Source organism: Rhinoderma darwinii, chromosome 1 (assembly GCF_050947455.1).
Source record: "Rhinoderma darwinii isolate aRhiDar2 chromosome 1, aRhiDar2.hap1, whole genome shotgun sequence".
NCBI classification, from domain to species: domain Eukaryota; kingdom Metazoa; phylum Chordata; class Amphibia; order Anura; family Rhinodermatidae; genus Rhinoderma; species Rhinoderma darwinii.
The window spans coordinates 50,659,301-50,685,454 of NC_134687.1; the positions used below are offsets into that span (position 1 = coordinate 50,659,301).

Sequence of the window (26,154 nt, forward strand, 5' to 3'; positions counted from 1 at the left end):
GGACTTATATGTTGTTTTTTTTAAAGGGTAACTATCATTTCATATTTTTTTTAATAATGCTTTTGTTTTGCGGGTCTTCCCCATTGAATTCAATGGTGAGGTAAAACCCGCAACAAATAGTAGATTTTTTTCGTTTTTTGCGGCCAGAAAAAATTACAAATTTTCTAATCTTACCCAGAATTCTGTACTTCTTCATCCAGGCCGGCCCCCTGGGATGACATTTCATCCCATGTGACTGCTGTAGCCAATCACAGGCTGCAGAGGTCACATGGGACTAAACGTCATCCCAGGAGGCCAGGCTGCACGACGTCGGAGGAGAAGTATAAATATTTTTTTCTAAGTCTAGTTTTCCGCAACAGACATTTTGGCCGAAAAACTGCATCACAATTTGGTGCGGTTTTTCAGTCGTAATTCCCAGGACAGGATTAGGACAGATACACTGTCTGCTTTTTACGCAGCGTATCCGCCCTGTGTGAACATAGTCTTAGAGTTTGTATAGGGGAATGAAAAATTATATACCTACTGTATATAATAATATTAATAAGAATTAGTTGGTGCATTGCTGTAGTTTTGGCGTTTCTTTAACCCTTTATTGACCAGCCTATTTTAGACCTTAATGACCAGGCTATTTTTTAAGTTTTTCCATCGTCGCATTCCAAGAGCTATAACTTTTTTTGCGTCTACATAGCTGTATTAGGTCTTGTTTTTTGCGGGACAAGTTGTATTTTTTAATAGCACCATTTTTAGGTACATATTATTTATTGATTAACTTTTATTAACTTTTTTTGGGGGGGAATAGAAAAAAATCTGAAATTTCGCCACCCTTTTTTGCGTCCTAAATCTACGCTGTTTACCGTGTGGTATAAATAACACAATAACTTTATTCAGCGGGTTGTTACAATTGCAACAATACCAAATTTGTATAGTTTTTGTATGTTTTACTACTTTTACACAGTAAAAACGCTTTTTTTTCAAAATTATTTGTTTTTGTGTCTCCATATTTGAAGAGCCGTAACGTTTTTATTTTTTCGCCGATGCGTTTGTATGAGGGCTTTTTTTTTGCGGGAAGACTTGTAGTTTTTATTGGTACCATTTTGGAGTAGATGTGACTTTTTGTTCACTTTTTATCACATTTTTTTAAAGTCAGGATTCACCGAAAACAGCAATTTTTCCGTCGTTTTTTATTTAATTTTTTACGGCGTTCACCGTGCGGGTTAAGTAATGTAATAGCTTTATAGTCGGGGTCGTTACGGACGCGGCGATACAAAATATGCGTAACTTTTTTATTTTGTTTTTTTTTAATACTAAAGCGGTTTGTAAGGGGAAAAAGTGGGTTTTTCATTTTTTTTTTCACATTTTTTTTTCATTAACTTTATTAAACTTTTTTTTAAACTTTTTTACTAGTCCCACTAGGGGACTTTAATATGCGATCATCCGATCGCTATTACAATACACTGCAATACTTTTGTATTGCAGTGTATTACTGCCTGTCCGTTTAACACGGACAGGCATCTGCTAGGTCATGCCTCCGGCATATCTAGCAGGCATTCGCTACAGACAGACCCGGGGGCCTTAATTAGGCCCCCGGCTGCCGTTGGAGACACAGACACTCGGCGATCTTATCGCCGGGTGTCAGTGGGATGAGAGGGAGCTCCCTCCCTCTCTCCAAAACCACTCAGATGCGGTGCACGTTATTGTGCACCGCATCTGAAGGGTTAAACAGGTGAGATCGATACTAATATCGATCTCACCTGGCAGAGCAGGGACGCCCCCAGCCCTCAGCTACATCTGGCAGCTGAGATCAGGGAGATTTCACGGCTCCCTGCTCTGTTTACTTTATCCTGATGCAGCGACGTAAAAAGGCATATGCATCAGAATAAAGCCCGTTAGTGGCCGCCGTTAAAATGTGTATTGGCGGTCACTAACGGGTTAAAGAGGATCTGTCCCTAGTTTAGTAATGCCCTATCTCCTAGCTAATCTAATAGGCGCTCTCACACTCATAATGCCAGTGAAAATTGTGTCCCAAAACATTTATTATTTTAAAAGTTATGATCTTTTTTCTAAATATTCAAATGAGGCTATACTCGGCAACTGGGAGGTAACAACTGCGATTCTCCTGAGGTGGAGCTACATCAATGCCTCTGACGCTGTCCTATCAGCATGAAGCTTCTTCACACAGTGTGAGAGACTGAGGTTGGAGTTAAGGGGGATCACTTGAAATAGCCATATCTCTGGCTGCGGACCACCTAGAACAGTGGTGGCATATGAAATAGGAGATTCTAATATTTCATATGACACCAGGATCACAGTCCTAGCTGTGACACAACCGGATATATCACCAGTTAAATACACAGTCGGGATTGGAGGTTGTATACTATATGATCAGGCTGTTTTGCTGGGCAGGGAAGGGGGAGAAGCTCAATGCTGATTAGACAGCGTCATACAGAAAACATTACACTGCCCAGAGTGAAAAGAAAGAGTCACCTCCTATTTGGCTATTAGAGACACATTATCATATTTAGAAAAATGCTCATAACTTTGCAAATAATAAATGTTTTTGAAAACAAATTACTGTAGTTATCAGCATCATAGCGCCTATTAGATTAGTTAGGAAATAGGAAATTAATAAACTAGTGACACATCCTCGTTAACACACACCCCTGGGAACGTCGACATGGGGTGTATGAATGATCTCTGCACATATAAAAAAATTAATTTTTAGGATGTGTGGTGCCTCTAATTTTGTGCTTGGATCAAATTTTTATCTAAAAATATACATTTTTATGCATTTGCATGACATTTATTTTCTGTATAAAGTGCTGAGTGGCATTAAATCTATGTGCCAGATGTCTATTATAAGAAAATATATAGTTATGGGGGTTTAGTCAGATTTTTTGTTTTGTAATGTACTTATTTGTGCAAAAATGTGAAAATTGTCCTGGCTACCCGAGGTGCAAATGTCCAAAAACCCTGGCAGTGAAAGGATTAAACTGTATATTTATCTTTAAACACCATTTTACAGCTAAAGCCCTATTCACACAACAGTGAAAAACGGCCGTTACACAGCCATTTTCAGAACAATTAAGTTCTATAGGTGTAAACACGTGGCCGTTTTTTAACGGCCCATGAACACGGACCATCAAAAAATAGGACATGTCTCATTTTTGGCCGTTTTCACGGCCCGACGGGTCCCATAGAACTTAATGGATCAGGTTTTTAATGTCCTGGCCAAGGACTCCCTGGTAACAGCGCTACTTTCAGCGCTGAGCCCGTGGAAGCCCTTGACGTCACTGTCCATATATAGACAGTGACTACAGGGGCTCCCTCTAGAAGCGGAGTCTCTTCTGAGATCATCGCCAGCTCTCTGACCGGGGACTCCTGTCTTGGGAAAAGCCTTGACGTGACTGTCCATATATGAACAGTGACGTTAGGGGCCACTCCTGGACCGGAATCCCCGGCCAGAGTGTTGATTCCGCTCGTAGATAGCACCACCACCCCCCCCCTGTAGATAGCACCAGCACCCACTCTGTGGATAGCACCACCACCCCCTCTGTAGATAGCATCACTGTAGCTCCCTCTAGGAGCGGAATCCCCAGCCAGAACGCATTGCCGACGCTCTGACAGGGGATTCCGCTCTTAGAAGCAGGCTCTGACATCACTGCCCATATATGGACAGTGACGTCAAGGTCTCATCCAGGAGCGGAATCAGCAGCCGATGCTCTGGCCGGGGATTCCGGTCCTAGAGGGAGCCCCTGACGTCTCTGTTCATATATGCACAGTGACGTCAGGGGCTCCTTCGTGAGCGGAATCCCCTGCCAGTGTGTTGCCTACACTTTCGCCTGTGGATTCCGCTCTTAGAGGGATGCCCACATAGTGCCACAGTAGCCACTATAGATAGTTCCAATATAGTGCCCACATGTAAAGTGCCAATGCTCTCATAGTGCCACAGTGGCCTATATAGATAGTGCCTACATTGTACCACAGTGCCCACATATAAGGTGACATAATGCCCACATGCAAAGTGCCAGAGCTTAAATAGTGCCACAGTGTCTCCTGTAGATAGTGCCACAGTGTCTCCTGTAGATAGTGCCACACCCCCTATATAGTGCCACAGTGCCTATGTAGATAGCGCCACACCCCCTGTAGATAGTGCCCCCCTGTAGATAGCACTACCCCCCTGTAGATAGCACCATCCCCCTGTAAATACCACCAACACCCACGCCTCCTGTAGATGGCACCCTCCCTGTAGATAGCGCCACTATAACTCCCTGTAGGAGCGGAATCCCTTTGGCCAGGGATTCCGCTCCTAAACGGAGCCCTTGACGTCTCTGTCCATATATAGACAGTGACATCAGGGGCTCTTTCTAAGAGAGGAATCCTCTGCCTGAGCGTCGGCAGCGCTCTGGCCGGGGTTTCCGCTCCAGGAGTAGCCCGTGACGTCACTGTCCATATATGGATAGTGACATCAGGGGCTTCTCCGGGAGCGGAATCCCCGGCCAGAGCGGGGTCTGGCAAGGGATTCCGCTCGTACAGGGAGCTACAGTGGCACTATCTACAGGGGTGTGCCATCTACGGTGCGGACGACGACAATCTACAGGGGGGTTTGTGCTATCTGCAAGGGTGGTTAGTGCTATCTACAGTGGGGTGGTTAGTGCTATCTACAGTGGGGTGCTATCTACATGGGGGGGATATATATGGACAGTGACATCAAGGGCTTTCCCAAGACAGGAGTCCCCGGCCAGAGGTCTTGCAATGCTATGGCCGGGGATTCCATTGTTGAAAGCCCTGACTTCATTGTCCATATATGGACAGTAATGTCAAAGGCTTCCCCGGGCTCAGCGCTCAAAGTCACACTGTGTCCAGGAAGTCCTCAGCCAGGATCAGTTTTTACCTGAAAGTTACAAGGATTGATTCCTGAAAAACTGCTATTAAAACTTGATTCATTGAGTTCTATGGGAGCCGTCTGGCTGTGAAAACGGCCAAAAATGGGACATGTCCTATTTTTTGACGGTCATGTTAATACATCCATAAAACTTCACTGTTCTGAAAACGGACATATGACGACCGTTAAAAATACGGTCGTCACACGGCCATTTTCACTGTCATGTGAATGTAGCCTTACGCTTGCAGACATTGTAAATGTCACGAAGAGGGTTAGTGGACCCACTAGGCCGTACCGCAGTAGCGGGGAGGCGGCTGGCCAAACAACAGGAAACCCCAGTAATACAATGTCCCGCACGAGGGTACCTGGATAGTCCAGACAGTGGTCGCAGCTCTGGCACTGATGGAAATGGGTGCAGCAGATAACGCCAAATGTGGCGGATGGCACAGGTACCGCAGGTTGCGCCAGACGTGGCGGATTCCTCTGGACGTGGCGGATTCCTCTGGACGTGGCAGATGACATAGGACGTGGCAGATGACATAGGACGTGGCAGATGACACAGGACGTGGCACGACTTGATACTAGAGGCACAGCACGAGGAACAGGTAACAAGGCACGGGAAACAACTGGAACGGGAAACACTAAGGGACCATTTGCAAGACAGACTGGGAAAACAACGCTCAGGCAAGGATCAGAAGGCCTGGGGCCTTCTTATAGACCAGGAAATCGTGGCAGTTGATGATAATGACGATCTCCTTTGTGCGCGCGCTGGCCCTTTAAGGCCGGGCACGAGCGTGCGCGTGCACCCTACGGCACACAACAGACCGGAGCGGAAGTGAGCGCTGGCGTGTCCTAGGAAGGAAATGGGAACCAGCGCTCACGGATCCATGGCTGCGGGTGTCGGGAGGTGAGTAAGCCCGACGGCCCGCGGCCATGGACGCTACAGTATCCCCCCTCTTACGCCCCCTCTTCTTGGGCTCAGAGCGAGAGAGGAATTTCTTAATAAGCGCAGGGGCACTGAGGTTCTCTTCTGGCTCCCAGGATCTCTCCTCAGGACCAAACCCTCTCCAGTCCACCAAATAGAAAGTCCTTCCTCCTACCCTCTTGCAGTCCAGGATCTCTCTCACCTCGAATATATCAGAAGAACCGCTGGGAGCAACTGTTGAACTAAAATTCTTGCTGTAGCGGTTCAGGACCACAGGCTTCAGGAGGGACACATGAAAGGAGTTGGGGATTCTGAGGATAGGAGGCAGCTGCACCTTATAGGAGACAGGGTTTATCTGTTGCAAAATCTCGACAGGACCAAGGAACCTGGGAGCAAACATGTATGAGGGTACCTTCAAGCGAATGTTCAGAGAGGACAGCCAGACTTTAGTCCCCGGAAGTAGTTTCTGCTTTTCGCTTCATGCGATCGACTGCCAGTATAATAGAGGACCGGGTCTTTTGCCAGATTTGCAAAAAATCCCCATAAGCCGAGTCAGCAGCTGGTACTTGAGATGTGGTCGATACTGGGAGAGGGACTCTAGGATGTTGACTGTACACAATGTGAAATGGAGTGGAGGTGGTGGATTCACTTGTGTGGTTGTTGTATGAGAACTCGGCCCATGGAAGAAGCTGTACCCAGTTATCGTGCTGTGATGAGATGAAGTGGTGGAGATAATTCTCCATGATCTGGTTGATCCTCTCAACTTGCCGATTGGACTGGGGGTGATAAGGTGAGGAAAAGTCAAATCTCACATCCAGGAGTTTACAGAGGGCTCTCCAGAACTTTGAAGTAAACTGAACGCCCCGGTCGCACACAATGTGTAGAGGCAAGCCATGCAAGCGAAAGATGTGTAGAATGAAGAGACTCGCCAGTCGAGGAGCAGAAGGTAGGCCGGTCAGCGGGATAAAATGCGCCATCTTAGAGAACCGGTCCACCACCACCCAGACAGTGTTGCATCCGGCTGAGGGGGGAAGGTCTGTGACAAAGTCTATCGCAATGTTCTGCCAGGGGGCATTGAAGCAGGCCAGCGGGCTTGGAATGAGTAACTTGGCACAACGTGCAAGAAGAGACAAAGTCCAGAACATCTTTAGGTAGCGTGGGCCACCAGAAGTGACGAGCAATCAGGTCTCGGGTTTTACGGACACGAGCGTGCCCAGCCAGTTTAGAACTGTGTCCCCAGCGGAGAATTCTTCTCCTGTCTGCCAACCGAACAAAAGTCCTCCCGGGAAAGATGTCTCTAATCTGAAGAGGATTAGTGGTGACAACGCAGGACGGGTCTATGATAGTCTGAAGAGACTCCACCGTGTCTTCCATCTCAAATGATCTGGACAGGGCATCGGCCCTCACATTCTTGTCCGTGGGACGGTAGTGGAGAACAAACTGGAAACGGGTGAAGAACAGCGACCACCTGGCTTGACAGGGATTCAGTCGTTGTGCAGACTGAAGGTAGGTAAGGTTTTTGTGGTCGGTGAAGATCAGGATGGGGTGAGCAGCGCCCTCTAGAAGATGTCTCCACTCCTCCAGAGCCAATTTGATGGCCAGCAGCTCCCGATCTCCAATAGAGTAATTGCGCTCAGCAGAAGAAAAAAGTCTTGAGTAGTAGCCACATACTACCGCCTTTCCTTTGGAGCTCCACTGGAACAGAAGTGCACCTGCACCAACAGAGGAAGCGTCCACTTCCAGTGAGAACTGCCAAGATACGTCAGGTTGATGGAGGATCGAAGCTGAAGTGAAGGCTTTCTTGAGGCTAATAAATGGGGACTCTGCCTCTGGAGTCCACACCTTGGCGTTCACACCCTTCTTGGTAAGGGTAGAGATGGGAGCCGTCAGAGAAGAGAAGTTAGGAATAAACTGTAGAAATTGTCGAATCCCAGGAACCGCTGTATGGAGAAAATCAAAATATCATCGAGATCAGGAGATCTCGGAAGATATCATTAACGAACTCCTGAAACACTGCGGGAGCGTTACACAGTCCGAAGGGCATCACTAGGTATTCGTAGTGCCCGTCCCGGGTGTTAAATACCGTCTTCCATTCATCACCCAGGCGAATCCGGACTAGGTTATAAGCCCCCCGCAGTTCTAGTTTAGAAAAATGTTTGGCTCCTCGTATGCGATCAAATAACTCAGATATAAGTGGCAACGGGTATTTATTCTTGACCGTGATCTGGTTAAGACCACGGTAGTCAATGCAGGGTCGAAGGGATCCGTCTTTCTTTTTAACGAAGAAAAATCCAGCCCCGGCCGGGGAGGAATGCTTTCGTATGAAACCCCTCTCCAGATTCTCCTTGATATAGGCCGACATGGATAGAGACTCAGGCAAGGAGAGAGGATATACTCTACCACGGGCGAGAGCGGCATCAGGAACCAGTTCAATGGGGCATTCATAAGTCCGATGTGGAGGCAGCGTCTCAGCCTCCCTTTTGCTGAAAACATCTGCATACTGAGCAAACTGGGGCGGCAGTCCCGCCAATGACTAAGGCAGAGGAGGCTTGACAGGATGGCACTTGGAGCCCCATTGGAGAACCTCTCCAGAATTCCAGTCCAGGACTGGGGCATGTAGTCAAAGCCAAGGCAGGCCCAGTAGAACAGGATTGATGGCCTTGGGCAAAACAAGGAAAGAAATCCGTTCAGAATGAAGGTCTCCAACCTGGAGCTTCAACGGCTTGGTTTTAGAAACGATGGGATCAGGCAGAGGCAGTCCATTAACTGAGGCAACAGCCAAAGATGTCTCTAGGGGGACAGTGGGCAACTGAAGACAATCCACAAGCTCTTTCTGGATGAAGTTTGCAGCAGAACCGGAGTCAAGATAGGCAGAATCTTGATGCGTCCTCTCGCCGGATACTAGGGTCACAGGAATAGTCAGCTTGGAACAGAATGCTTTGTTAGGTACCGTTCCATCTAGGGTTGTCTCTCCAATCAGTCCTAGGCAATGGGGTCTGTCTGGCCTCTGGGGACACAGGCGCACAATATGGCCTCTGAGGCCGCAATACAGACAAAGTCCAGAAGTTACTCTGCATAGGGTCCTCTGGTGGGATGACTGAGGAGGATTGCTGAAAAGTAGAATCCAGCCTTGGAAGTTCTCTCTCCCGGAGAACGTCTTGGGAACGCTCCCGGATCCTCATGTCGACCCGGGAGGCGAGTAGGATAAGATCGTCCAGGGTAGATGGCAGATCGCGAGCAGCCAGCTCGTCCTTGATCCCTCAAGACAGTCCCTGCCAGAATGTAGCCACCAAAGCCTCGTTCCAGGTCAATTCAGCAGCTAGGATACGGAACTGAATGGCATACTCGCCCACGGAAAGGTCTCCCTGATGTAGGGTCAGCAAGGATGCAGCAGCTGAAGAAACTCTCCCAGGACGTGGCAGATGACATAGGACGTGGCAGATTCCTCCGGACGTGGCAGATGACACAGGACGTGGCACGACTTGATACTAGAGGCACAGCACGGGAAACAGGAACAGGTAATGTCGATCTCCTTTGTTCGCGCACTGGCCTTTTAAGGCCTGGCACGAGCGTGCGCGCGCACCCTACGGGACACAGCAGACCGGTGCGGAAGTGAGCGCTGGCGTCTCCTAGGAAGGAGATGGGAACCATCGCTCACGGATCCATGGCTGCGGGCGACAGGAGGTGAGTAAACCTGACGGCCCGCGCCATGGACGCTACAGTAAAGTCATATAATGTAGGAAAAACTAACTGTCCCACTGCATCGTTTGAGCTCAGCAAAGCTATTAGGGTTGTATCTGTCAACAAGCTTGTTGACTGTTTCCAATGGCAACCAGAAGAACTGTGAAAGCAGCACTGGGATATAATCCAGACTGTAACTCAGGATCAGCGCGAGATAAGTAATACAATGTATTAACATAGTAGAATTATACAAAACGTGATTCTGGATTAAAGAACTTGATTGTATATCTATAAATAAAGATACAGCTATTTTTCAGTCCCTGTACACAGTCCCTGATACTAAGATATTATATTGTAACAATGCATTCCTCAAATATCATTAAATGTTCATTATACTGAAGGTTAATATATTGAACCCAAGATGAAAATTGAAACAAAAAAGTGTATTTCAGAGAGGGAGGCTACGTTGAATTAATTCAGCCAAAAATCAATGTGGGAAAATTCACTTTCAACCCTTTTATACTGAGAAATCAATAGAATAAATTCTGAAATATACCAATATTATGCACAGCAAACTTTATAGATTAATAAAGCTATGGATTTTTATAACCTATTACAAAACTAATAAAGGAGGATTTATTTACACAAAAAAAGCTACAAAGGGACAAATCTAATTATTTGATTTCATTTGTATTAAATCTGTGTCACTGGTTGTCAGAAGCACATCGCTTTTCTATAGACAAGGTTTGGCCACTTTATTGTGAACCGTATTAACATCTTTTGGCCACTGGAGGGAGACAACATCAAATGAAAGAAGAACATGGCTGGAATGCAGTAATTGCCTTTTAAACATTCCTTACATTAGAATCTGCTCAGCCCGGTTGCTCTTGGCGGACACCTGATTCAGTGCTTTACTTAGATCTGTTAAATGATACTTAAAAGGGCAGTAAGTGTAAGATCTGACAGGGATTCCTCAAATGCATCTGCACCTATTGAAAGTATTCATGTGTATGTTCATGTGTACAATGTATTTTTCCTCCATTCTTCTTATACTCTGCCTGATGGCTTATTTAGACGAACGTGTAATACGTCCGTGCAACGCACGTGATTTTCACGCGCCTCGCATAGACCTATGTTAGTCTATGGGGCCGTGCAGACTGTCCGTGATTTTTACGCAGCGTGCGTCCGCTGCGTAAAACTCACGACATGTCCTATATTTGTGCGTTGTTCACACATCACGCACCCATTGAAGTCAATGGGTGCGCGAAAATCACGCGCAGCACACGGAAGCACTTCCGTGTGACGCGCGTGATTCGCGCAACAGCAGTTAAAAGTATGAATGAAAACCGAAAAGCACCACGTGCTTTTCTGTTTACAAACATACAAACAGAGTGTCATAATGATGGCGGCTGCGCGAAAATCGCGCAGCCGCGCGTCATACGTAGCTGACACACGGAGCTGTTAAGTGCCTTTTGCCAAAAACTGGTGTTTTATTTTTTCCACTTTGGTCAATGCTACATGTATAAAAAAGCACATACAATTATATATATATATAAAACTATAATTTGGAGTGACTGAATGCGATCTCAGGATCAGTGAGGATCCCAGCAGTCAATCCCCGGTCAAATTGATCAGACGTGTATGGCATATCGAATCAGTATAGGGGCAGCTTGGTCGCTCGGTTGGTAGCACTGTTGACTGAAATAAATATATCAATAAATGTCTTTGATGGGAACAACACATTACTGCCTTAACCCAGAGGAAGACAGAAATAAAAGCCTTGAGAACTTAAAGTGAATGTCCACTTTATATATATTTTATTGGAGCTGGAGCTCTTTATTTCTGACACAAAGCTCCAAATTCCTTATATAGCCATAGAGTTAAATTGTTGCATTTTGCCACCACTAGAGGGAGCCTGCTGCATACTGTGATATATTTTTCTCAGTAATAATACAGTATGCTGTAAGCTCCGCTAGTGTGACACCATTTTATCACTTAAAGGGAAGGTGTCATGAATTATTATTTTTTTTTATCGTACTGCTTTTAATATGATATTAACATAAATTTTATTTATTTGTGTTCTTTTGTACTTTTTACTTTGTTCTTACTTTTACTTCTCTATGGGGGCTGCCATTTTTTTTTTCATCTCTGTATGTGTCGATTAACGACACATACAGAGATGGAATACGGCATATACAACCACATAGAGAATGCAAACGGGAGCCATTCCATTCTCTGCAGCGTACGCCGTCTGTGTGGGAATGGCGCATGCGCCGCTCCCACACAGACCAAAACGAAGCTCGTTCGCAGAGCGAAATCCGGCGCCATTTTCATGTGGACCGGAAGCCACGTGCGTGGGCCTAAATCTGAAACGTTCGTGCTTGAGCTAGGAGAAAATACAACAGCCGTAATTTTATGGCACGTGCAGAATGGTTGTTCTGACTATTCGCACATTGCACCCACCGTCTACAATACTGGTTGTAGTAAACAGCACCTGTATTCAGCGGGTGACACGGGGAGAGGAGTTACGAGGAATACAACTCTCCTTTACTGTTCTCCTTTATTACCCAAATCACTTCTACTATACATTGAACGGTGTATATAGGAAGCTGATATAGGGAGCAGGATTTCGTTAGACAGAGTAGAATATTTAAGAACATTCTTCCAGTTCTGACTTTGTATCTGAATAAATGTACTTTATGTTTCCAGTGCCGTTCAACATGTTCCAAGACTGCCGAATAAGCAGACATATTAGAGAACTAATTGACAAGGACTGTGAGTCATTTACATCTGCAAGAACAATTGGGAACGGCCCTTAGGACTTCTCAACATATTGGGAACACTTAGCCCTCCATTCACTTACTGATTGAATCGCTTTACTTCCACAGCTGTTCACAGCAATGACCAGGAAACATGATAGACGACGATCGAGCGCTTATGAGTTCAGTCACTTCATTTAGGTTGTCATCATGTGTTTTACAATAATAATAATAATAATAATTTTTTTTCATGAAATAGTATTAAAAAAAATTTAGGTTTTCTATATCTGGTCATTATTATATAGTATTAGTTACATAGTTTGTACGGTTGAAAAAAGACACATGTCCATCAAGTTCAACCAAGGGACGGGAAAAGGGAAGTAAAACATTTCTACACATAGGAGCTGATATTTTTTTGTTCTAGGAAATTATCTAAGGGTATGTTCACACGAGGGCGTCCGTAACGGCTGAAATTACGGGGATGTTTCAGCCTGAAAACATCCCCGTAATTTCAGCCGTAACGGCATGTGCAGGCGCTTGAACGCCGCGTCCATTACAGACGTAATTGGCGCTGCTATTCATTGGAGTCAATGAATAACGGCTCCAATTACGGCCAAAGAAGTGACAGGTCACTTCTTTGACGCGGGCGTCTATTTACGCGCCGTCATTTGACAGCGGCGCGTAAATTACGCCTCGTGTGAACAGACAAACGTCTGCCCATTGCTTTCAATGGGCAGATGTTTGTCAGCGCTATTGAGGCGCTATTTTCGGACGTAATTCGGGGCAAAAACGCCCGAATTACGTTCGTAATTAGTGCGTGTGAACATACCCTTAGCCTTTTTTGCAGCCATCTACTGTCCCTGCTGCGACCAGCTCCTGCGGTGACTATTCCATAGATTCACAGTTCTCACAGTAAAGAAGGCTTGTCGCCTCTGCAGATTGAACCTTTCTTTCTCCAGACGGAGGGAGTGCCCCCTTGTCTTTTGAGGGGGTTTTACATGGAACAGGATTTCACCATATTTTTTGTATGTGCCATTTATATATTTATATAAATTAATCATGTCCCCCATTAGTCGTCTTTTTTCAAGGCTAAATAGGTTTAATTCTTTTAATCTTTCCTCATAACTTAGATTCTCCATGCCCCTTATTAGATTCATTGCTCTTCTTTGTATTTTTTCCAACTCCAGGGCATCCTTTCTATGAACTGGAGCCCAGAACTGAACTGCATATTCTAGATGAGGCCTCACTAATGCTTTGTAAAGTGGCAATATTACATCCCTGTCCCGCGAGTCCATACCTTTTTTAATACACGGCAATATCTTACTGGCCTTTGAAGCAGCTGGTTGACATTGTGCTGTTATTTAGTTTATGATTTACAAGTGCACCCAGATCCTTCTCAACAAGTGACTCCCCCAGTGTAGCTCCCCCTAGGACATATTATGCATGCAGATTGTTCGTACCCAGATGCATAACTTCACATTTATCTACATTAAACCTCATTTGCCAAGTGGACGCCCAAACACTCAGTTTGTTTAAATCCGCTTGCAATTCACGAACATCTTCCATAGACTGAAAATTACTACATAGCTTGGTGTCATCTGCAAAAATAGAAATAGTGCTATTAATCCCATCCTCTATATCATTAATAAATAAGTTGAATAATAGTGGTCCCAGCACGGAACCCTGGGGTACACCACTTATAACCGGGGACCATTCAGAGTAGGAATCATTGACCACAACTCTCTGGATGCGGTCCTTGAGCCAATTCTCAATCCAATTATAAACTATACTTTCTAAACCTATATTCCTTAATTTACCCATTAGACGTCTATGAGGGACAGTGTCAAATGCCTTTGCAAAGTCCAAAAACACTAAATCCACAGCGGCCCCTCTGTCTAGACTTCTGCTCACCTCTTCATGAAAACAGATCAGGTTGGTTTGACAACCTCTGTCCTTAGTAAAACTGTGCTGGCAGTCGCTTGTAATACAATTTTTTGTCACATAATCCTGTATATAGTCCCTCAATAGCCCCTCAAACATTTTCCCCACAATGGATGTTAAGCTTACTGGTCTATAACTACCCGGGGAAGACCTAGAGCCCTTTTTGAAAATATGCACCACATTTGCCCTGCGCCAGTCACTTGGCACTATACCAGTCACTAGAGAATCTCTAAATATTATGAAGAGGGGGACAGAAATAACTGAACTTAACTCCTTAAGAACTCTAGGGTGTATCCCATCTGGTCCCCGGGCATTGTGTGCATTTATTTTGTTTAATTTAGCTTGGACCATATTTACATTCATCCAATTCAGTATATCAACTGATATATTAACAGCACTGGCACCGGCTACATCAGCTGCTCTTCTGTTGTATATACAGAGCGGAAGAACCCATTTAGTAACTCTGCCTTCTCTTGATCCCCTGTGACCAACTCCCCATTACCACTATCTTGGGGTCCTACATGTTCAGACCTTGTCTTTTTTGCATTTATATACTTGAAGAATGTTGTGGAATTTGTTTTACTATCCTTGGCCACCTGCCTTTCATTTTGTATTTTTGCTGATTTTATTACCTTTTACAAATTTTATTAAGCTTAATTATGCATAATAACGTCTGAGAGTGAAGCAGGTTATTTCCCACTTCAATGGCAGCTCCCACAGATACCAACTTCCTCCTGGTCGCTCTCCTTTTTCTCTTTGTATCTGCTTTCTTATCCCAAGCCAAGTCTGAACTTCTAACTGATGACAAATCTTCGAATTTTGCTGTTGCGACTGAATCTCCTCCAGGCTGATTCCTGATTTCTGTAAATTTATTGTAATGGATTTGCCTGACACAGCTTCTTTGTCGACGCCCGTGATTAATCAGCCTGCATCTGTGCCTAGATCTGTTAGAGTGACTCGATCTGCTACCACTCAGGCTGGGAGGCTGAGGAGTGGGAGAACCTATCACAGCCTGGCCAGACGGAGCTAGCTCCCGCCCTCTGTCTATTTATACCCTCATTTCCTGCTCCTCCTTTGCCTGTGATTCTTCTGTTTCCTGGCTCTGCTTCTCCTGCTTGTACTATTGTCCTCTGCTTCAAATTGACCCTGGCTTTACTACTACTTTCCTGCTCTGCGTTTGGTACCTCGTACACTCCTGGTTTGACTCGGCTCGTTCACTACTCTTGTTGCTCACGGTGTTGCCATGGGCAACTGCCCCATTTCCCTTAGTTTCTGTGTACCCTTGTCTGTTGGTCTGTCGTGCACTTATTGAGCGTAGGGACCGTCGCCCAGTTGTACGTCGTCGCCTAGGACGGGCCGTGCAAGTAGGCAGGGACAGAGTGGCGGGTAGATTAGGGCTCACCTGTCTGTCTCTCCCTACCCCGTCATTACATTTATTGCCCAAAAAATCATTCCCGACCATCTTTGCAGTGGGCTGGACTTTGCTCACTGCTTGTGACATGCATGCTGCTGCTCAGGGCTCAGTCTACAACCTTTTGTTTGCCTTAGATTTGCATCTATGGATTTCTATCATCATGATCACAATTTGGAATGATCACCGCAATGGAAATGACACTTCTCTGCAGTATCACTTGAGAGGCACAGTCTCTTAATGTAGATTAAAGTCAGTTCAGGCAGGCGATAATGGCAGGCTAGCTTACCACTTCCACAGGACAGAGTCAAGGGTACTCCTTTCTGATACATGGGATGTCCTCAAAAAAGCCAGGCTCTGCACCAGGCCTCAACAGGATGCTGTACTGACCTGCTGCACTCCCCGTCGAGGTTCCTGCCCGTCCACTGCGCACGCAGAGCTCACTGGCAACACACGGGCAGCTCCAGTCCATCACCCATCAATGTCCCTGAACCCACTTAAGTCTCAAGGTCAGCACACATGCCGCTCGGGACACAAAAATCAGCTTCTCATATACATTCCTCCTCCATACTCCTACAGCAGTACATCACACTGCAAGTTCCTCAGGCTTTGCCCACACACTGAACACGGGATGGTGGGAACAGACGTCTTTTATGTACTAGGCACTGCCCTCAGTGTGAGGAAGCAGCGTAGCGATGCTGATAACGTCCCCAAAGCCGTTTTGGCGCAGCATCAACATTGATGGTGTACAGACCATTTCTCCCAGCACGGAGACGAGCCAACTCTCACTGCCTATACTTGCTAAATAGAAAAATAAAATTACAGTGCAAACAATACAGCACACATAAACAACATAATATGTCTCCTGAGGATGAAAAGTAATTAAACACAGCATTTAAAGACATAGTACAAAATAAAGCACACCACAACTGGCTTATATACCAATGCACAAACAAAGCTTCCTTCAAATGGACACTAACTCTTAAAAGTACTTATGCTAATCTAATAGTATACCTGATATATATATATACAGAGAAACACAAAAATGTTAACCGCACAGTCAGTTCATAAAGATGAGGGGGCAAGCCCGCCAGGGATACGACCAAAGTCCCCCAAAATGTATATTCCAAGAAACAGGCAGCACTCCAGAGATGTAGCAAAAATAGAAAAATGTGCTTTATTCCATCAGTCAAGCTAGCTTGAGAAAAGGCTCTATGGTAGAGCTGAAACGTTGCTGTCTTGACTGATGGAGTAAGGCATATTTTTCTATTTTTGCTACATCTCTGAAGTGCTGCCTGTTTCTTGGAATCTATATATATAGATTGAAATTCTGTTGCTTTAGCCAATAAAATTCTATGAGAATGTTACTACCTCTAGGTGTCTCCCTTCCTGTAATCTGTCCAGCCCCTGTTGTCAAGCATTGGACGTCCCTAGTTGCAGAGTGGAATTGTCAAACTTCAGAAAGTGGGGGTGTGTCTCTTCACTGCTTGCCTATACAAGTCTAAGGAGAAGGGAGGTGGGAGCAGGAGGAAGGAGCAGAGAGACACACACGCTGCATACAAGTCTATGGAGAGTGGAGGGGTGAGCACAGGGAGGAAGCAGGAGCAGAGTGAGAAACACACAGACTACTGCTAAGATTTCTATTTCACCCCAGTGCTGGATTCACAGCTACACTGCTCATTACCTCTGTATAATCTCCTCTATGCTGCTGCTATATAATTGATATACAGTGAAGGAAATAAGTATTTGATCCCTTGCTGATTTTGTAAGTTTGCCCACTGTCAAAGACATGAACAGTCTAGAATTTTTAGGCTAGGTTAATTTTACCAGTGAGAGATAGATTATATAAAAAAAACAAAAAACAGAAAATCACATAGTCAAAATTATATATATTTATTTGCATTGTGCACAGAGAAATAAGTATTTGATCCCTTTGCCAAACAAGACTTAATACTTGGTGGCAAAACCCTTGTTGGGAAGCACAGCAGTCAGACTTTTTTGTAGTTGATGATGAGGTTTGCACACATGTTAGATGGAATTTTGGCCCACTCCTCTTTGCAGATCATCTGTAAATCATTAAGATTTCGAGGCTGCAGCTTGGCAACTCGGATCTTCAGCTCCCTCCATAAGTTTTCGATGGGATTAATGTCTGGAGACTGGCTAGGCCACTCCATGACCTTAATGTGCTTCTTTTTGAGCCACTCCATTGTTGCCTTGGCTGTATGTTTCGGGTCATTGTCGTGCTGGAAGTCCCAGCCACGAGCTGTTTTTAATGTCCTGGTGGGGGGAAGGAGGTTGTCACTCAGGATTTGATGGTACATGGCTCCATCCATTCTCCCATTGATGCGGTGAAGTAGTCCTGTGCCCTTAGCAGAGAAACACCCCCAAAACATAATGTTTCCACCTCCATGCTTGACAGTGGGGACGGTGTTCTTTGCGTCATAGGCAGCATTTCTCTTCCTCCAAACACGGCGAGTTGAGTTAATGCCAAAGAGCTCAATTTTAGTCTCATCTGACCAAAGCACCTTCTCCCAATCACTCTCAGAATCATCCAGATGTTCATTTGGAAACTTCAGACGGGCCTGTACATGTGCCTTCTTGAGCAGGGGGACCTTGCGGGCACTGCAGGATTTTAATCCATTACGGCGTAATGTGTTACCAATGGTTTTCTTGGTGACTGTGGTCCCAGCTGCCTTGAGATCATTAACAAGTTCCCCCCGTGTAGTTTTCGGCTGAGCTCTCACCTTACTCAGGATCAAGGATACCCCACGAGGTGAGATTTTGCATGGAGCCCCAGATCGATGTCGATTGACAGTCATTTTGTATGTCTTCCATTTTCTTACTATTGCACCAACAGTTGTCTCCTTCTCACCCAGCGTCTTACTTTGATGGTTTGTAGCCCATTCCAGCCTTGTGCAGGTCTATGATCTTGTCCCTGACATCCTTAGAAAGCTCTTTGGTCTTGCCCATGTTGTAGAGGTTAGAGTCAGACTGATTAATTGAGTCTGTGGACAGGAGTCTTTTATACAGGTGACCATGTATGACAGCTGTCTTTAATGCAGGCACCAAGTTGATTTGGAGCGTGTAACTGGTCTGGAGGAGGCTGAACTCTTAATGGTTGGTAGGGGATCAAATACTTATTTCTCTGTGCACAATACAAATAAATATATATAATTTTGACTATGTGATTTTCTGTTTTTTTTTTATATAATCTATCTCTCACTGGTAAAATTAACCTAGCCTAAAAATTCTAGACTGTTCATGACTTTGACAGTGGGCAAACTTACAAAATCAGCAAGGGATCAAATACTTATTTCCTTCACTGTATAGAGATAGGAGAGCAGGATTCTCCTCTTCTATATGTGGTATGTATAGAAGACATGATAGCCGTTAGGCTCTGCCCACTTACTCAGAGACAATTGGGAATTAGAGAGAGAGAGCCTGCAGAGGGGAAAACTTCTAAATAATGTAATATACAAGTCATATAATGGCCAGAAATAGTGTTTTTCCTCATGTACACATATGTGACAGCTTATTTTGAAAAGTTTGGTACGCTTTAAGGAATGGTGTTTACCGTCACATTCTTACAGTATAACTCTCGTGTCTGCTAGATGTGATCTGGCCACATTTTCTATGTGATGCCTGGGCAGGGTATCATGGGACTTGTAGTGGCCAGAGCTACTGCCTTCAGACAGTGATTTCTACAGTCAAGATGGTGGACATAAATTGGATAATTCTATATTAAAAAGCAAGCCAGAGGTGGGATGGTGGAACATACAAGAACATTATTAGAATGTGGGCTAGATAAGGGGGTGGTGGGAATGGGAATGTGTCTGCTGGAGATTTTCTTTAATAACCTTAATCCCAAACATTCCTTACAAGCCATCTGTATAAGCCGCCTCATTTGCAAGATTTGTTTTTGCCATCATTTCAATAAATCATGTACATCAGTTATAATATTACTACCATGTTATATAGAATTGACATTTGAGAAAAGGTTAGAACAGGAATTGTTCTTGTGCTACAAGTTTAACATTATTTGTATTAGTTCGTAATTAAGTTGAAGAAAAAAAACGCACCTTTTTTGTGACCTCCCGATATAATGAAACCTTTCTCACCAATAAGGAAAGCATTAGCTAGCCATTAATGTAAGGACTCAAAGCCTGGGGGAAAGACAAGTGCAATCACAGCAAGAGTGAAAAAGATTATATAAGAAGCAGTATTTTATAGAAAACTGCACTTCTACTGATGAAGGTCATTTACAGCCTTTTAACAGGAATATCCCTTAGCTACACATTTCATGTCCGTCCTGTCCAAAAATATCCTTTTCTAATCAACCGCTGCACACACAATTAGTTTTCTGACATATGTAAATCTTCATTCTGCTGGGAAATAAATAATTTAAGAAACGATAGTGAATGTCGTTAGTATTTAATGCAGATTAAACATTTCATTAATATAATTAAAGGGACACTAAATCTAGAAATAAGTTCGAAAAAAACAAAACGATTTGCCTTACTTGTTGCTAATTTTTCAGTCTACAGGCTCCAAAGTTGGAACATTCTTTGAGCAAAGAGGTGTCCATCTCTATTTAGACCTTTTTATCTTTGGATCGGGAACAGCAGTGGAGGTGGAGCTTAGATAATGCCTAGCACTTCATGTTACTAGTGTAGACAGACCAATAGAAGAAGGTTTCTGTTGCAGCAAGCTGCCTAACTGTACATTAAGATGGAGCAGAAGTGGTACAGCAGAGAGCCAGATCACTATCCTGGATGAACACACTGCAGCCAGATGTTACTTCAACCCCTTGCTACCACAGCAATTTTTTATTATTTGTGGGACAAATAGTAGTTTTCACGGCCCCATTTATTGTACTGGGACACTAGAAAAAAAATAGTTTTCGTTTTTACAGTGTTTGTCGTGCGGAAAAAAACAACTGTTAGCTTTTTTTTCTGTGGGTCAATACGGGCGATGCCAAATTGATATAGTTATTTTATGTTTTCTACTCTTACAAAGAAAAAACTTAGTGTTAAAATAAAATTTGTCTTGTGTTGGCATATGAGAGCCACAGCTTTTTTATTTTTTCCGTAGATTGAGCAGTCTGAAAGCTTGTTTTTTGCTGAACGAGTTGTAGTTTTTAGTGGGACCATTTGTGGCTACATGCGACTTTTTCATGACTTTTAATTCCATTTTTTGTGGGAGATAAGTTGATAAAAAAACAGCAATTCTGGCATCTTATATTGTAATAGCAAAGACTTTAACGGATGTAGCGGTACCAATTTTATAATTTTTTTTTTCCATTACCTTTGGGGAAAATGGAAAACATTTTTTTTATTTTACTTGTAATATTTTTGTATGTAAAAGAACAAAAAAAACTTTTACTGCTTTTCACTAGTCTCCCTAGGGGACCTTAACGATTGTTGGATTGCTTGCACAATATGCTGCAATAAATATGTATTGCAGTATATTGTGTTTTCTACTGTCTCCTATTAAGTTGTCGCGAGGGGGCCATGGGCTGTCAGAACGGGCCGCCCCCATCCTTCTTACGACTTAAATGACGCAGTCGCTAATGCCAGCGGGATTTAAGTGGTTGACCTGCAGGGATCGGAGTCCTCTCCAATCCCAGTCATTGCAGTGAGGTGTCGGCTGTAACATACAACGGACACCCGCTAATTACGAAGCGAGCTCAGTCTGTGAGCCCGCTTCATACTCCCCCTTTCCCAGCTATGATGTAACTCTACATCAAACGTTGGGAAGTGGTTAAAGTCTAGAGTAAAGCATGAGAAAGCCTAGATACACAGAATTTTGTTTTCTGGCATCTAGTAGCGTTTTTGGGGTCAGAGGTGTGTGTGGTTTGTTTTTTTTCTTTTTTAAACGCAGCATTCTCTAGGCATGGCGTTTTTTTTCTGCCGTTTTTTTCCGAAGCCTTTATTAGAACTTCAAAAACACCAGTAGAAATTCATTTACAAAATGATTCTAAATAAAAATAACCACCACAAATTATTTTTTTTTTCATTTGTTTTAAAACGCTGGGAAAAAAAGTCTGTGAGAAGGAGGCCTTACTGGACCTTGGCCAAGCACATGTCAGTGCATGCCATTTTTGCCATGGTTTTACCGGAATTGTGGTCCATGGCTCTGAAAAACCATGGCAAAAAATGCTTGTATTTTCGGTTTAGCAGGGTACAGTAATGGCGTGACTCAGCACCATTAGCACTCCCTATGAATGTACCCTGAAAGCCGGAGACAAACATACTAGCACTGGAGGGGGTTGATATCAATACCTCCTGGGACACATAGAAGATTAGTATTTTTTATTTTTAATCCTTTGGATTGTGATATGCAGCATGGTGGCGCAGTGGTTCGCTCTGTTGTCTTGCAGCACCAGGGTCCTGGATTTATGTCTAACCAAGAGCGACATCTACATAGAGTTTGAGTTTTCTTCGTGTTTGTGATGGTTTTATTCCGATTTCTCCGGTTTCCTCCCCATACAGTACTGATAAGTTAATTCGCTGCTTATAGAATTGGCCCTAGGGAAATTAGATTGTGAGGACTGATGGGGGACTGATGTGAGTGATGACAATCTCTGTACAGCGCTGCAAAATATTCTAGCGTTCTATAACCCCTTAACGACCCTCCCCTGTCTTTTGATGGTGGGCTGTGCAGGTCCCCAGTCTACAGCGACGTCAAAAGATGTCGCTGTAGACTGGGGACCTGCACAGCCCACCATCAAAAGACAGGGGAGGGTCGTTAAGGGGTTATAGAACGCTAGAATATTTTGCAGCACTGTACAGAGATTGTCATCACTCACATCAGTCCCCCATCAGTCCTCACAATCTAATTTCCCTAGGTTATTATGCGCTCCAGTGGGCACTCATCCTCTAAGCAGGAGCTGTTATTAACAGGTCATGTACTTAGAGCAGTCTCCTATATACAGCTGAGATTGGAAAAAACATTGACCCCAGCTGTTTAACCCTTTGATCGCTGCATTCTGTGACCGTGTCATGATCTAAGGAGAATTCCCTCTTTGATCGCGTCACCGGAACGCTGGTGACGCAATCAGAATCTGGGGGAACCCTCTGGAGTGAGCCCTGGGGACCTAGAAAGAACCACAAGGACTGTCTGTTTATAAGCCTGCTGTTCGGGCATACTATGTGCTGCCCTAACAGCAGCCTGTGTCATAGTGACACAGTGTAATGTATAAGCATACAGGACAATGCTAATACATTATAAGTAAAAAATGAAGTTTTAAACAAGTCCCTTCATGGGAGTATAAAAAAAATTAACAAAAAGAATTATAAAATAAGTCCCCCCCCCCCAAAATAGTCATTATTTAGCATAGAATATATTTTATTGCCCATAAATTACGTTAAAACAAAAAACCTTCACATAGTAGGTATCTACACGCTGAAGAATTAGTTTAACAGCTTATTTAGCATTAAACATGAACAGGATGAAAAAATGAAACAAAAAAACTTGCTATAAATTCAATAGTTAAATACGAGTTAACACGTTGCGTAAATACTGCGATTTTACTGCAATGTACTTTGTTGCGGGAAATACGCAGCATAACACAGTAGAAGCAAAGTGAATGAGGTTTGAACAAATCTCATCCATACGCTGTGTAAATGATGAGCAGCAAAAACGCTCTGAAATTAACCTGTGGTGCGTTTTTTTTATTCTGCAGCATGTCAATTGTATTTACGTAATTGCTGCTTCTGTGATGCAGGTTTTCCCCATTAATTTCAATCGGGAGGTAAAAACACAAAAAATAACTTTAGATTTTTTGCGCCAGAAAAGCTGCGACTCCAGCGCAAAAAAAAATAAAAATCTTATACGTACCCAGAATGCTGTGCTACTTCGTCCAGGCTGGCCTCTTAGGATGGTGTGTCATCCCATTTACCGCTGCAGCCAGTTACAGGCTGCAGCGATCACCTGGGATAAAATGTCATCCCACGAAGCCGGTCTGCGGGACGTCAGAGGGTAAGTATGTGTTTTTGGTTTTTTTTCTGTGCATTTTTCCGCAGCGGATATTCCGGCTAAAAATCTGCACCACAATTTAGTGCGGTTTTTTGGGCTGGAATTCCCTGCGGCCGCCAGGGTGGATGCACTGTGTACCCGCCCTGTGTGAACGTAGACTACATTTTTTCAACCTGAAAACACACAGAAAATTATTTTTTTTTTAATTACAACATCAATGAAAAAATAAAGACGTTATTGCTGCTGAAATGCAGAGGCCAAAACGAAAGGGAACAAGTAAATAATAACATCTGCGAAAGATTCAAGATCAAGAATGAAAATCGTGTTAATGGCGATAATGTTTTTTTTAAGTCACGTGTCTAATGTTAAATAATGAATCGCCTTTTTCCATCTACACAGGGGCCATATATTGGAAAGTAATCACATATAAGCTCTGCAGTCTTTCAATTCCCATTAACCATGTTTACTAAAGTGTAAAGCTTTCTGCGATGGAATGTGTCTTCCGTAATGTCCATCGTGTATTTATAGTCCACACATATAATAAAGCACTGCCTGTTTGCCTTTCGCCAGGAGGATGGGATACAGATGGGAAAGGCCGCAATATCTGGGATACGTTCACTCATCAGGGAGGAGATCGAGTTTTTAAGAACCAGACTGGAGATGTAGCTTGTGGCAGCTACACACTGTGGGAAGAAGATTTGAAATGCATCAAACAGCTTGGATTGACTCATTACCGCTTCTCTCTTTCCTGGTCACGTCTGTTACCTGATGGGACGACAGGTTTTATCAACCAGAAAGGTAATTGTTTCTTACGGATACAAGGTTGAAGCTTTAATCAAGGTTATTGCTATTGTCTGGCATAATTAATTCTGGGTGTTCACCAGCATCAATCTATGTATGGGTACACGAGGAAGATCAAATAAACGCTCTATGGTATATTTTCTGTCTATTCGTAACATGTCCTGATTAGTATTATTTGTAATGTATTGACTTGGCGGAGCCGCTATGAAGTCTATGTAGTCATCATTTACATTCAAGGAATGGTATGACAATTACACCTCAATGTAGGCACATAGCGATGTATACATTATTTACATAAAAGGGGTATTACAGCATAGTACACCCATAATAATAATGATAGCGGTGTTTGGACTGCTCTTAAATACTCATCACAAGTCCCAAACCATAAATAGGAAACTTATACACTGTCATATATAATTAGCCTAAAGGGGTTGTCCAGGTTTTTCATACTGATGACCTATCCACAGCATAGGTCATCAGTATATGATAGTGGGGGTCCGACACCCGAACCCTGCACCGATCAACTGCTCCGGCTGCCTCCGGGCACCGGATGTTATGCAGTGGTTGGTGCCGGAACCAGATTGCTCCTTGCAATGTATATCGCCCGCAGCTTTGCTCCTATTCACTTGCATAGCAGCAGAGCTACAGTACTGCAGCACGGCCACTAGACCTTGACTGGAGCATTTGCTTCCGGCACCGACCACTGCATAACATCCGGTGCGCGGAGGCAGCTGAAACCGCTGATCGGTGCAGGGTCCGTGCGTCGGACCCCCGCGATCATATACCGATGACCTGTCCTGTGGATAGGTCATCAGTATGAAAAACCGCCCCGTACCTCTATAACCAATTTAAGTCTTTGGAGTCCCAAATAACTGCGTACATAAATACCAGGATTATAATTAAAAGGGTTTTTCTTTAAAAACATTTACTATATTCTCTAGATATGTGATAAATGTTAGCTCAATTAGACCCCTACAGTTCATTAGTTCGGGGGTCCTGAGTCCTCCGTCTTTCTCAAAAACACGACTGCCGTCGACTCAGGACTCCTGTACTACTGATTTTTGGGGGTCCAATAGGTGTGGCCCCAGCGATTAAAACATTTATCACCTCTCCCATTAATAAGTGATAAATGTTTGTTGTGGGAAACCACTGTAAGAGTACGTTCACACACAACGTAAAGACAGCAGTATTTCCGTCCGGATTTTCCATGCAGAAATTCTGCAGTACTTTCGCAAGGGAAATTTACATTCTGCAGATTGAGAATCTGCACCGCAGGTCAATTTGCGCACATTTTTTTTCCCGCAACGTAACATGTGGATGAGATTTGTTCAAATCTCATCCACTTTGCTGCTTCTGTAATACGCTGCGGAATTTCTGCATAGAAAATCCGGATGTAATTTCCGCAATGTTTACGCTGTTTGTGGACATACCCTAAGGGAGCTGTTTCAAGAGAAAGCAGCTCCTGATTTTTAGACGTTTTTTTGTGCCACTCGCGATTTTCGCTGCGTTTTTTGCTGCGTTTTTTACGGCCGTTTTTGGAGCTTTTTTCAATAAAGTCTACAGAAAACTGCTCCAAAAACGTCCCAAGAACTGTCCGTTGGAACAGAACGGCGTTTTCCTATTGAAATCAATAGGCAGATGTTTGTAGGCGTTCTGCTTCCGATTTTTCGGGCGTTTATGGCCCGAAAAAACGGCCGAAAATAGGCCGTGTGAACATACCTTAAAAGTCAATTTTTACCCATATCTTTCTGTTATGTCATTCACATTTTTCAGAAGA

At 43.9% G+C, this 26,154-nt stretch overlaps 1 protein-coding gene across 6 annotated transcripts in view; it reads left to right on the forward strand.

Moving 5' to 3' along the window:
• Positions 1–26,154, forward strand: part of LOC142749990 (cytosolic beta-glucosidase-like) — a 93,974-nt gene that overhangs the window by 44,880 nt on the left and 22,940 nt on the right. For all 6 annotated transcript variants that reach the window (XM_075858669.1, XM_075858677.1, XM_075858710.1 and 3 more), the window contains exon 3: positions 24,147–24,374. In XM_075858669.1, coding sequence (XP_075714784.1) covers positions 24,147–24,374 — 228 coding nt within the window. The remainder of the gene's footprint in view (positions 1–24,146; positions 24,375–26,154) is intronic.